Source organism: Panthera tigris, chromosome B3 (assembly GCF_018350195.1).
Source record: "Panthera tigris isolate Pti1 chromosome B3, P.tigris_Pti1_mat1.1, whole genome shotgun sequence".
In the NCBI taxonomy this organism is placed as follows: domain Eukaryota; kingdom Metazoa; phylum Chordata; class Mammalia; order Carnivora; family Felidae; genus Panthera; species Panthera tigris.
Window position 1 is genome coordinate 70,677,642 of NC_056665.1, and position 12,680 is coordinate 70,690,321.

A 12,680-nucleotide genomic window follows, 5' to 3' on the forward strand; every position below is an offset into this window, starting at 1 on the left:
AAAAAATAATAATTGGGTTCTTAGTGTCAGCAATAGTAAATTGATCTCTAATAAATAAATCACTAAAAGATTATTAAAACCAATACATCTAGGTCTCTTCCATATGCAGTAATGAAAAAAATGGGTTAATGGGAAAGAACTCTGAATTATAGGGCTAACAAAAGCAGCACCCTACTAAACTAATTTAACATGAGAACAAGAATTAGCAAATACAGAAAACACAAAAAAATGGCAAAGGAGATATTAACCTTTTAAAAATCACACAGCTAGATGTCTGTTCATTCCAGTCAGCCTAGAATCCCTTTCCTCCAAGTCTGCTTTCACACTGGAGGATGTAAGTAGAGACTGGCTATAAAAAGCACTACTTGGCTGGAGACCTCCGCTGGAATGAGAGGGGGTCTCACAGTCTCACATAGTAACAAACTCTGCTATGAATTCATAAAAATTGCTGTAGGCTGTGACAAAATCTTGAGTTCTGTCACCAATACTGTTGAGTGGTTGCCACATGAAATATGACTTAAAACAGCTTGTGTAAATGGATCCTCAGTTTCCATCATGAATTCTTGGAGTAGGAAAAGATAAAGTACAAAATAATCTATTTTTCTAGTCCCAGGAAGGTGGGTTACCAAACACCATCCCACTGGGCTAGGACTGAACCATGGGAACAATATTTAATTTGGTTACTTGAAGCTACTCATATTCATATGCTAGCCACTTACTTCTTCATATTCATTAACAACATGTCTCCCAGGTCTTATTTATTTTATTATTTCTCAACAAACATTCTCCTCACAGCCAAAGCCTCTTCAGAATACTCATTCAATAAACAATTAGTGAAAATGTGTTTAGCAGACCATCACTATATCTTTTTTTTTTTAATTTTGTTTTAATCTTTATTTCCTTTTGAGAGAGAGAGACAGAGACAGAGCATGAGCAGGGGAGAGGCAGAGAGAGTGGGAGACACAGAACCTGGAGCAGGTTCCAGGCTCTGAGCTGTCAGCACAGAACCTGACGTGGGGTTCAAACTCATTGCGAGATCATGACCTGAGCCGAAATCAGATGCTTAACCAACTGAGCCACCCAGGTGCCCCTACACCATCATTATATCTTAATTTCTAATGGTGATCTGCTGTAAGTTTCATGGAGGGTGTGAATAAACTTATTTTTGTCTTAATTTCTTTGTTTTTTCAGTGAATTGAGGGAAAAAAATCTGGTAGGAATTTAAGAACTCAGATGAAAAGCAGTACTATTACCACTGCAAATGCTTCCTACTTTAGGACGATGACCTTCAGAAAGATTCTAGAATATGCCACTTTCACTTCTCTTTACATAAAATATATCTGTTGACCAACTTCCTCAGGGCTGTCTTTACTTCCTTATTTCGCAAGGTATAGATAATGGGATTAAGTAAAGGGAATATCACAGTATGGAACACTGACACCACTTTATCTAGGGAAAAAGAGTCAAATGGGCGAGCATAAATGTAGATGGATGGCCCAAACATAAATACCACAATGGTGATGTGGGAATAGCAGGTGGACATGGCCCGGCTGGTACTCTCATCTGAGCCTGAATGTTTCTTAAGCATGGCCAGGAGGAAGGCGTAGGACATTAAGAGAGCAATGAAACATACCACAGAGATCAGACCACTGCTAAAAATCATCACTAATTCCTCCGGGAAGGTATTGGCACAGGCAATCCGGATAACCTGCGTGATGTCACAGAAGTAACTGTCTAACTCACTGGGCCCACAGAACGGAAGTCGAACAATGAGAGCCACTTGTATTATAGAATGAATAAAGCCCCCCAACCAGGAGAGAACCACCAGGATACTGCAGAGACGTCGATTCATGATAGTAGCATAGTGGAGAGGACGGCAGATAGCAGCATAGCGGTCAAACGCCATTACTGTGAGCAGGAACATCTCTGAGGCTCCCACAAAGTGCAAGAAAAAGAGCTGTGCAATGCACCCACCAAAGGAAATTCTCTTCCTTTCCACAAAGAAGTCTATGAGCATTTTAGGGGCTGTGATGGAGGAGTACCAAATGTCAAGGAAGGCCAGATTAGCCAACAGGAAATACATGGGTGAGGTCAAATGAGGGTCAAGCCTGATTGTGCAAATAATAAGAATATTTCCTGGAAGGATGAACAAATAGAAGGATAGAAATATAACAAATAGGACTAGTTGTACCTCTCGAGTCTGGGATAGGCCAGTGAGAACAAACTCTGTCACTCTGGTGTAATTTGCAGGTTCCATTTCTTCACTTTTTAAAAATAATGTGGCTATAAAAAAAATAAAGAAATTGCAATTACTCCAAATAGCATTATTTTACTGCTTTTGAAATCATCAGATTGGCCTCTGTTATTAAGAGACTGTATTAGGATACATCTGATTGTCCCATTTGATGTCTGATAAGCCAAAATAGGGGAAAAGTAAGTGATGACCTGAAAATTAGAAACACTGAAATCATATGAAGTGTGTCACATATCAGAAACCAACCAATCTATTAATGTTATTAATTTCTATTTTTTGTGAAACTCAGCAGTGTACTAATTCTTTCCCCATGCATCTACCTTAGTAAGAAATATATGAAGCTACTTATAAGATAAGCCAAATTGTAGACTGGTAATAAGAAAAAGAGCTGTTATTTCTAGATTTTTTGTTGTTGTTGAGAAATCTAGCCAACTTGGAAACTTGCTTGTCTAATATTGGGTACACTGATCTGGCAGTATTTTCTTTTTAATCTTTCAAAAAGATCCCAGGGCTTCATGTGTAATGAATGGACATTTCTTCTTTACCCAAAGCCTATACAGCTTAATCCTTGGTAATAGGTAAGTAGCCACAATATACAACAATGCAGGGCCATAGATGAAAATTCTTTGGGCTGCGATCAGATCTCATTACTGCACTGACCATGCATTTTATCCACTGCCCCAGGAAGGTAGGAAGAAGATATAGAGATCTAAGAAATGGGTTTGCTTACTACCCAAGCTGACCCATTCTGCCATTTCAAGATGACAGTGGGAATAAGATTATTGTTAAAATTTTGCTCAAGGCCTAGTCTTGAACCTACTACTATTAGATAAAACAAAACCCATTGAATAAAAATAATATAATCATTCACTTTACCAAATATGCTTCCTCTTTTAGGTAATATAAACACTGCCCATCAAAGTAAGTATTTCTTATAGCCAACAACCAATATGAAAGAGTTGCTTCTGTTCTACTGATGTGCTGTTTTATAATATTGCCTCTCCTCAGGAGGTAAGCATAGAAAAACAAAGTTAAGATTCTATAAAACCAAGTGGATGAAACAGCATCCAAGCAATAAAGATTATGTATACTATTGACTGAAGTAATCCAGTGTTTCTTCCTTCAAAGCTACCCACTCAATTTGTGCATAATTTTAATGACCATAGACATGACTTTCAGAACTAATATGTTATAAAAGCAAGAAAATAATGTAAAGAAGGGATGGTTCACTATAAGTCAACACACTGAAAAAAGACCAGTATTTGCCAGCAATCTGACACAAAAGGAAGAAAACAAAAACACTTTGGGTTCAGCATTGTGGGACTTTTTAGCAAAAGGATAAATATTCCCACTCATGAATAGCCCAAGGTGAGCCTTAGTGAGTTAATTAATCACGTTTAGTAAGACAGTGAAATTTAAAATTCAGTTTGGAAAATTTTTAATCAAAAGAAAGGTAATGCTGCCAATTTTCAATCCTCAACTTTCTTAAAAGCATGGTTATCCAGATTGACATATTTCCTAGGAATCCAGAAAGCAATGGTTTTACTATATTTACCTGGAGAGGGTGCCTGATAGCCTCCATAAAACTTTACACACGATATTGAAAGCTCTATCCCAAAACATATAGCGTCTGTGTCACTTCTATAAATTACCCATTTGTTTATTCAACAACTATTTAGAGGATATCTACTATGTCTTAACTGCTGAGAATACAACAATGAACAAGAAGACTTGGTTTCTGACTCACTTAAACTTCCATTTTAGAAGATTGACACAAAACTAAGTAGTAAACAAGCAATAAGTAAATAAATGAATGATAAATAATCAAAACAAATAATTACCACTATTGATAAGAGACAAGAGTGAAGTAAAAAGGGGATTATGATAGAAAATAAATGGTAGTGGCACATGGTGGTGATGGTGATGGCTTTTTCAGAAGAGCATCTTTGAACTAGTGACATTTCAACTAATTGAAAGCAAGAGAAAAAGCATTCTAGGAATAGGGAAGAGCAAATGCAAAGTCCTTGTGATTGGGAAGGGCTTCTAGGAGCTATAGAAGATCTGCAACTTGCTGAAGCACAAAAACAGAATAGAGATAGCCAAAGGACCAAGTATTGTGTCTTTTAAGAAGAAAATTATATTTTAATAGCTTCCAATATACTTTAGAATAAAATCTAAAGAATAACTTAACAAGATTTGTGATTTAGAAATATCACCCTTGCCTCTTTGCAAATAAATTGAAGTAGGATTAGGTGTGGGTTAAACTACAGATACAGCAACAGCTATTAAGAGAAACGAAGTGTTTTCTTTAGAAAATACTTAGGAGATCCAATTGGCAGGATTTAATGTTGAATTGTATATTGTCATTGTCCCACTACCAAAGTCAGTCAGAATTTGAGCACCATAATGGCAAACTATTAAAAAATGTATCTTTAAATCTTCTGTGTCAAAAATGAGGTTCATCCAGCACATTGAGGTTTTTAATAAAATTTGAGTGAATCTGCCATAACTATTTAGGGATGCTCTGTCCACCCCCTAAGGAAAGCTTGGGATTGTGCCAATAGAGCCGGGAGCAAGGAATCATGTCTGTGGAAATTCTGCAGGGAGCTAAGCCACCTATGGAAACTGAGGTAGGGCATTTCCTTCCTAGGCTGCCATTTAGGAAGTAACTATTCCAAGCCACTGCTTACTCTTAGAGCAGCTATGTTGCTTGGTCAAGTGGATTTTAATTCATCCTGCCTACACCTATGCCTCCTAAGTTTCTTGATACAAGCCCTCTCTTCTTTTTGTTCTCTTTTAATAAAAATTGCATATATTTAAGGTGTACAACATGGCAATCTGATGTACATATTCATAGTGAAATGAGTCCTATTATCAAGTTAATTAATATAATCTCTTCACACAGTTACCTTTTTTTTTCAGTGACAAGAACACCTAAAAATTACTCTCTCAGCAAATTTTCAGTATTCAGTACAGAATTATTAATGATAGTCATCATTCTGTACATGAGATCTCTAGACTTATTCATTCATTCTGCATAACTGCAAATTTGTTTTTGAGCAACATCTCTCTATTTTCCCCCACCTCTCTGTCCCTGGTAACAACCATTCTCCTCTCACATGGCTAAAGAAATAACGATATAATAATATATATAATTCTGTCTTTAAAAAAAAAAGAGATCTAACATTTACAACAACATGAATGAACTTGGAGGATGTTATGCTAAGTGAAATAAGCCAGACAAAGAAATACTGCATGAGCTTACTTATATGTGGATTCTAAAAAAGCCTGCTCCTCTTTTAACAACATCTAGCGAATTCCCATTCTGTGCTTAATCTGTAGGGATATAGTATCTAGAGGATGACTATGGGAGATACCTAGAAGTACAGACGTTCTCCCTACAGGTGAATGAACTGTGAACTCTCCTCAAGGGAAAAAATGCTTTGGGGAAAATTAAGAATCTGTGCAGAACTTCTTACCAACAATGCAGTGGGCATCCATGTATCTAGCCAAGCTCTCAGTAATCACATGAAGAATAGATATCTTGCCAATAGATATCTTGAGGAATTAGGGATGCTATCACATAGGTCCTGAAATAGTAAAAGATGAAACGACTCAAGAGATATGCAGTTACCTTCATACAAGAGGCATTTTTAAAACATTAGCTATCATCTATGACCACTGTCAATTCTCTTTCCTTAGATGAAGATGTGAATGAAGAAGCCAGTGTCTTCCAGAGTAAAAGTCACTCATCCTAGCTCCTCCCAAAAACCAAAAACTCACAACCATAAGAACTGCTTTCAGACTCTGCTTCAATAACATCATGTAGAAGGAGTAAGCTGAAACTGAGAGGCTGGGAAAATGGAAGAAAAGGAAATGTTGTATTGATGAAGGGGAAGAAAAGGCTGTAAAAGAAAGAGGAAGTTATTAGTCAGGCATTTCTTCTGACGATGAAAACAGCCCATCTTTATGGGTCACGTTGCTACCAGTGAGTATTCATTTAAATGAAAAAGTAAAATAGTTTTATAAAATAAATAAAAATGTTCATAAATAGGTTCAAGTGATGATTTATTGAAAATTCTTCCCCAGAGAAGAAAAGTACTTTAGCCTTCCAAACCCACTGATCATGGGACAATGGTGAAGACTATGTAGGAGAGCTTTAGCCTTACTAAGCTAGGGGACCTTGAAAAATGGGAACTAAGGTCAAGTGAGAAAGGGAGGCTATAGGCAAGCACGGCAGGAAGGTACTAAATTTTTAGAAAATAGAGACATGTGGACTTGAATTTTAAAGAGTACTCTACCTCAGTAAGATCCATGTTAAAGCAAATCATTAAGAAAAAAAGATATTTTTAGAATAGTAGGATAAGGAATCAAAAACAAAGTCATTATTTGAAATCTTTTGTTTTGTCTTTAAAACTCATATATTACACATACAGACATATGTATTACATATTCCTTTAATTTCTCCAAAATATTTATAAAGAGGTGAATTTTACACAGTGTAGGATATTTATATGATGCATACTCCAATTTAAAGGGCATCTATAAAGAGCTCTGAACAAGAATTAAGAAACTTGGATTCCCATGACAGCTTAGCCACCAAAATCTGTGTGACCTTAAAAAGGTCATTCAACTTCCCTCTACAGCAGCTTCTTCCTAGCAACATGAGGGATTTCAACTAGAATTTTAATGAATAACCTACTGTATAATTCTCTATTCTATGAAGATAAAATTAAGAACAATGTGGGTGACGACGTGGAGGGATAGTGATTTAATCACCATTGTAGATATACACAGCACATAAAATACATAGCTTAAATTCATTTTCCCTATTCCTAAGACATCGAGCTTACCTATCTTATTATGTAAGATAGGGAGGAGGTAAGAGCATCTGCACCACATACAGGGGTATGTGGAGACCAGGCATCTTGAGTCTCACAAATAAACCAACAGCAGAGAATACTACAATGTAGTAATTATCTAGATTTCCTAGATATTTTGTTGCCCACAATAAACTAGGCAAGAAGAAAGCATTAGGATCTGAGAAGGGCTTATTTCAGTATGAGAGGATCATTTGCTGCTTGTGCATTTCTCTTAAAATAGATATGCAGTGTAAGTGCCTTGGTTCTAATTGCAGCTGACCAGTTACTAACTATGTGATCTTGAACAACTCACTCACTTCTCTTCCTTAATGTGTCCATAAGTGCAATGGAGATAGTAATAGTACCAACTTCATAGTTTTTATTGTAGGGATTAATGAGCTAATGCATGTAAAGTTCAGAAAAATATAGTTCATACTTACTTAAATTACTATTATTAATGTCATTATTATGATAATGATGATGTTTATATTCCCTTTGCAAAGAATCAAGCTCAATAGAAAAACTATTCTTCTTATACATAATTTCTAAAATATTGCCCTTTAATGTCTATTTGTATTTCTCTATCCCCAACTACTATCCTTGGATCCAGAAGACTAAATTTGAGAAATAGCTTAGAGAAGAGGTCAAGAACATCTGACTTCTAAACACTACCATCTTCTCCTGTTTTCCCTAGACTCTAATCCTATGTGACTGTTGATAAATCACTATTATTAAGTCCTCTGACTAGTCTCAGAGGCCCTTTTCTATAATGACTGAAATCTGTATGAATGATTTCTAACAAACACCAGAGAAATTTGGGCTTGCATAGTAATGCTCTATTCACATCTATTCACATCAGTTTATATTTTGGCCAAAATGCAACTGAAACTCTAAGCCCCTTGAGGACATGAAGCATGTCTCATTTATATATCTTGCTAGTGCCTAAGATAGCTTCTGCCCCACTACAGTCACTAAGATGTGTTTATTGAATGAATGAATGAATGAATGAATGAATGAATTTATAAGTGAATAAACTAGTTGATGACTTTATAGGAAAAAATGTCAAATACTTCTAAATCTAAATGTTTTATTAATCCATTTGGTGTTTTCTGACTCTGATTCATGATTCTTGATTTTATTTCCTGGAATCCTCTTTTTTAAGATACCTATTCTACCCATATTAATTTCAAATGAAAGTCTGCTTTTAAGGGTTTTTTTCTATTTTCACTTACAGAGTTGTCATGACTACCAACTCCAGTCCCTTCAAAATGAAACATATCAGGCCCTATCTCCCCCATATTCACAGAAATCATCCTGAAGAACTATCATAAGTGAGGTTTTTCCTAACTTCATTTCAGGAGTGACAGGATTCAAAATTTTGGAAGGTTCTTTTAATGGTTTGGTACTTACTGAAGACCCACAAGACAGAAAAACTTTCTCTGATTGAGACTGTTTAAGAATGTCTCATCCTGCAAGTATGAGATGACGAAGTCATCTTCTAAACGTCCAGTTCAGAGTTGGGTTTAAAAATACCTGTGGACATGAAACAAAAGAAGAAATAGTTTGTCCACCATGGTTAAGGTCGGCTCTATATGATCACCATGTTTCCCTAACACCTTTCCTTACTAGAAGCTTCTGCTTACCACTATTCTTTGAGTATTTTACATAATCATTCTTATTATTATATCTACCTCTTAGTTTCAAAAAATAGAGTGGTTTATGTAAATATTCTAACACCATTATTCCACCTACCAGTTGCTAGTGACAGTCCTGATGTAGTCAAGGACTATAGAGGGGGTAGAGGTGCCTCTTCCCCCATCCACAACAGAAAGCTTTGTTTCTGTATTTTGGTTTATATCAGTTCCTTCCCTGATGTAACAATGAGCTAACTAGCATCATGGATTTTGACTAAGAAAATCAATTCTCTGGAGGCCAGGGCCAGCCAGTTAGGAATCAAAACACTGAGGGAATAATTTAAAAGTTGATGTGTTCTTCATCCAAGGAACATAGAATCACAATATCTGAATTTTCCAGAACAAGTAAGGAAAACGGCTCACTCCCCTAAGTTATAACTACAAAATGTTATGATGTGGGATATGCTCTCTAAACTATGATGTGTAGTTCCAATTCACTTAGAGATGTTGGATCCTTAGGAAAATGGAGATCTATCAAAATCTAATACTGCCTGAATTACTTGAACAGTTTGGTGATGTTTGCAATAAAGATCTTAAGTAATAACTCCTTAAAATCTCTAACTTTTATTCAATGTCTTCTTCATGTGCTTAGCTACTATATGTCAGACATGGTAGTAGGCACCAGGCTTATAATGATGAGCAAGAGAGGAACTGTCCCTATTTCCCTAAATCAACCTATAAATTATTGTCCACCTATGAATACACAAACACTTGCCTATACCTCTCACCTAGAAATGTTCTCTGAAAACTTTAGGTAGGTAAGGTAGATGATAGATAGATGGATGGATGGACAGATATATAGATAGATGATAGATAGATGATGATTATGATAGAAAGAGAAAGAAAGAAAGAAAGAAAGAAAGAAAGAAAGAAAGAAAGAAAGAAAGAAAGAAGAAAGAAGAAGAAAAGAAAAGAAAAGAAAGAAAAAGAAAGAAAGAAAGAGAAAGAAAGAAAAAGAATTTTAGGTTCTATCTCAATTTTATTCTATCAGCTTGATCTCCATCTCTTATCTTTCAGATATTTTTCCTCCTAAAATTATCTTTATATTAAACTCTCTGTTTGTAAAGTAAGGATGACTGAGTTACCTTTAGTAAAGTTGCAGGATACAAAGTTAATATGAAGAAAGTGGTTTCATTTATGTACACTAATAACAAATACCAGAAAGAGAAGTTTAAAAATTATCCCACTTACAACCATGCCAAAAAGAATAAAATATCTAGAAATAAACTTAACCAAAGCTGTTAAACAACTATACTCTGAAAATTATAAAACACTGGTCAAAGAAATTGAAGACAACACAAACAAATGGCAAGATATTCTACACTCATGGATTGGAAGAATTGATGTTAAAATGGCCTTACTATCCAAAGAAATCTACAGATTCAATGCAATCCCTATCAAAATACCAACAGGATTTTTTCACAGAACTAGCAAAAATAATCCTAAAATGTGTATGGAAGCAAAAAAGACCATGAATAGCTAAATAAATCTTGATAAAGGAAAACAAAGCTACAAGTATCACAATGCCATATTTAACTATGTACTATACAGTGACAATAATTAAAAACAGTATGGAACTGGAACAAAAGTAGACACATAGATCAATGGAACAAGATAGAGAGCCCAGAAATAAACTCACATTTATACAATTAATCCATGACAAAGGAGGCAAGAGTGTACAATGAGGAAAAGACTGTCTCTTCAACAAATGGTGCTGGGAAGACTGGACAGGTACATGCATAAGAACGAAACAGGACCACTTTCTTATACCATACATAAAAATAAATTCAGTATGGGTAAAAACTTAAATGTGACACTCCAAATCATAAAACTCCTGAAAAGAAGATAGGCAGTAATTTCTTTGACATCAGCCACAGCAATATTTTTCAAGATATGTCTCCTCAGGCAAGAGAAACAAGAGCAAAAATAAACTGTTAGGACTACAGCAAAATAAAAAGTTTCTACACAGCAAAGGAAACAGCCAATAAAGCATAAAGGCAGCCTACTGAATGGAAGGCAATATTTACAAATGATATATCCAATAAGGAGTTAATATCCAAAACATATTAAGAAAGGACTTAATACAACTCAACATCAAAAATAATAACAAATAACCCAATTTAAAAATGGGAAGAGGATCTGAATAGACACTTTTCCAAAGATAACAATTGGCCAACAGACACATGAAGAGATGCTCAACATCACTAATCATCAGGGAAATGAAAATCAAAGCCACAATGAGATATCACCTTATACCTGTCAGAGTGGCTAAAATCAAAAAGACAAGAAATAGCAAGTATTGGTAAAGATATGGAGAAAAAGGAAATTTTATGCATTGTTGGTGGGAATGTAAATTGGTGCAACCACTACAGAAAACAACATGGATGTAACAAAAAATTAAAAACAGAAATACCATATGGTCTAGTAATTCTGATACTGATATCTGATACTGGATATCAAAAGGATATATGCACCTGTATATTTATTGCAGTATTATATACAATAGCTAAGATATGGAAGCAACCCAAGTGCCCACAGATAGATGAATGGATTAAAAAAAAAGGATGTAGTATATAGCTACAATAGAATACTATTCAGCCATAAAAAAAGAATGAGATCTTGCCATTTGTAACAACATGTATGGATTTAGAGGGTATTATGCTAAGTGAAATAAGACAGGGAAACACAAATGCCATATGATTTTACTTACATGTGGAATCTAAAAAACTAACTAACTAAATAAATAAATAAACAAACAAACAAACAAACAAACAGAAACAGACCCACAAATACAGGGAACAAACCAATTGGTTTCCAGAAGGAAGGAAGTTTTGGGGATTGGCAAAATAAGTTAAAGGGATTGGGAGATGCAGGTTTCCAGTTATGGAATATACAAATCACAGGGATAAAAGATACAGCATAGGGAATATGGTTAATGGTATTGTAATAGTGTAAAATGACAGATGATAGCTATGCCAGTGAAGAGCATAGCATAATGTATAGACTTATTGAATCACTATGGTGCACATGTGAAACTAATGTGACATTGTGTGTCAATCAGATTTCAATTTTAAAGAGAGGGAAACATGGAGGAAAATTAAATACATATTACTAAATGAAAGAAGCCAATCTGAAAGGCTACCTACTGTTTCATTCCAACTATATGACATTCTGGAAAAGGTAAAACTATGGAGTCAGAAAAAAGATCAGTGGTTGCCAGGGCTTGGGGTTTGGGGATTGGGAAAGGGAAAGATGAAAAGGCAGAGCACAGAGGATTTTTAGGGCAGTGAAACTACTCTGTATAATAATATAATGATGGATACATATCATTATACATTTTTCCAAGCCCACAAAATATGCAACAGTAAGCATAAATCATAATGTAAACTAGACTTTGGGTGATTATGATATGCTGTAACAAATAGATCACTCTGTTGGGAACACTGATAATGAGGGGAGTTATGCATGTGTTGGGGCAGGAAGTATATGAGAAATCCTAGTACCTTTCCTTTAATTTTTCTGTGAACCCAAAAACTGCTCTAGGAAAATTTAGTCTTAATTTTTAAAAAATCAGGAGAAAGAAAATCTCTCTCCTTTCAGGTTTCTCTATCTACTCTCTGCCATTCCCTTCAGGCACAAAGGTATTAACAGCTCTCCTGCTCCTTACCCTTGGTTATATGCTGTCCCATGTGACTCCTCCATATCTACAATTTTATAGACAGTCCCTCTGTGAATTTATCTTTGTGAATTATCCTATCTTGAGTGTGTCATCAGCTTTCTGATAAGAGTCCTAAATGATACAGTTTTCTATAAATGTGCCCTTAAACCCATCAACTTGCTCCATCCTATTGCCTATACCTTTATAATTAA

The 12,680-nt window shown here is 35.3% G+C and overlaps 2 protein-coding genes across 11 annotated transcripts in view; both read right to left on the reverse strand.

Moving 5' to 3' along the window:
• Positions 1 to 12,680, reverse strand: part of LOC102953916 (olfactory receptor 4K2-like) — a 163,152-nt gene that overhangs the window by 71,214 nt on the left and 79,258 nt on the right. The window contains exon 1 of one of the 4 annotated variants that reach the window (XM_042989299.1): positions 2,192 to 2,276. The exons of 1 other annotated variant lie outside the window; for it this stretch is intronic. The gene's annotated coding sequence lies outside the window, so the exon portion shown is untranslated. Of the gene's footprint in view, positions 1 to 2,191; positions 2,277 to 12,680 lie in introns of those variants that run through there. 2 more of the 4 variants (XM_007091417.3, XM_042989300.1) reach the window with 2 other exon arrangements.
• LOC102953627 (olfactory receptor 4N2) overlaps positions 1 to 12,680 on the reverse strand; it is a 140,719-nt gene that overhangs the window by 22,014 nt on the left and 106,025 nt on the right. For 4 of the 7 annotated variants that reach the window (XM_042989295.1, XM_042989294.1, XM_042989293.1 and 1 more), the window contains 3 exons: positions 8,527 to 8,649; positions 5,734 to 5,844; positions 2,192 to 2,283 (listed from right to left, as the gene is read on the reverse strand). In XM_042989295.1, coding sequence (XP_042845229.1) covers positions 2,192 to 2,283; positions 5,734 to 5,755 — 114 coding nt within the window. In that variant the 5' untranslated portion in view covers positions 5,756 to 5,844; positions 8,527 to 8,649. The remainder of the gene's footprint in view (positions 1 to 2,191; positions 2,284 to 5,733; positions 5,845 to 8,526; positions 8,650 to 12,680) is intronic. The other 3 variants (XM_042989296.1, XM_042989297.1, XM_015541676.2) reach the window with 3 other exon arrangements.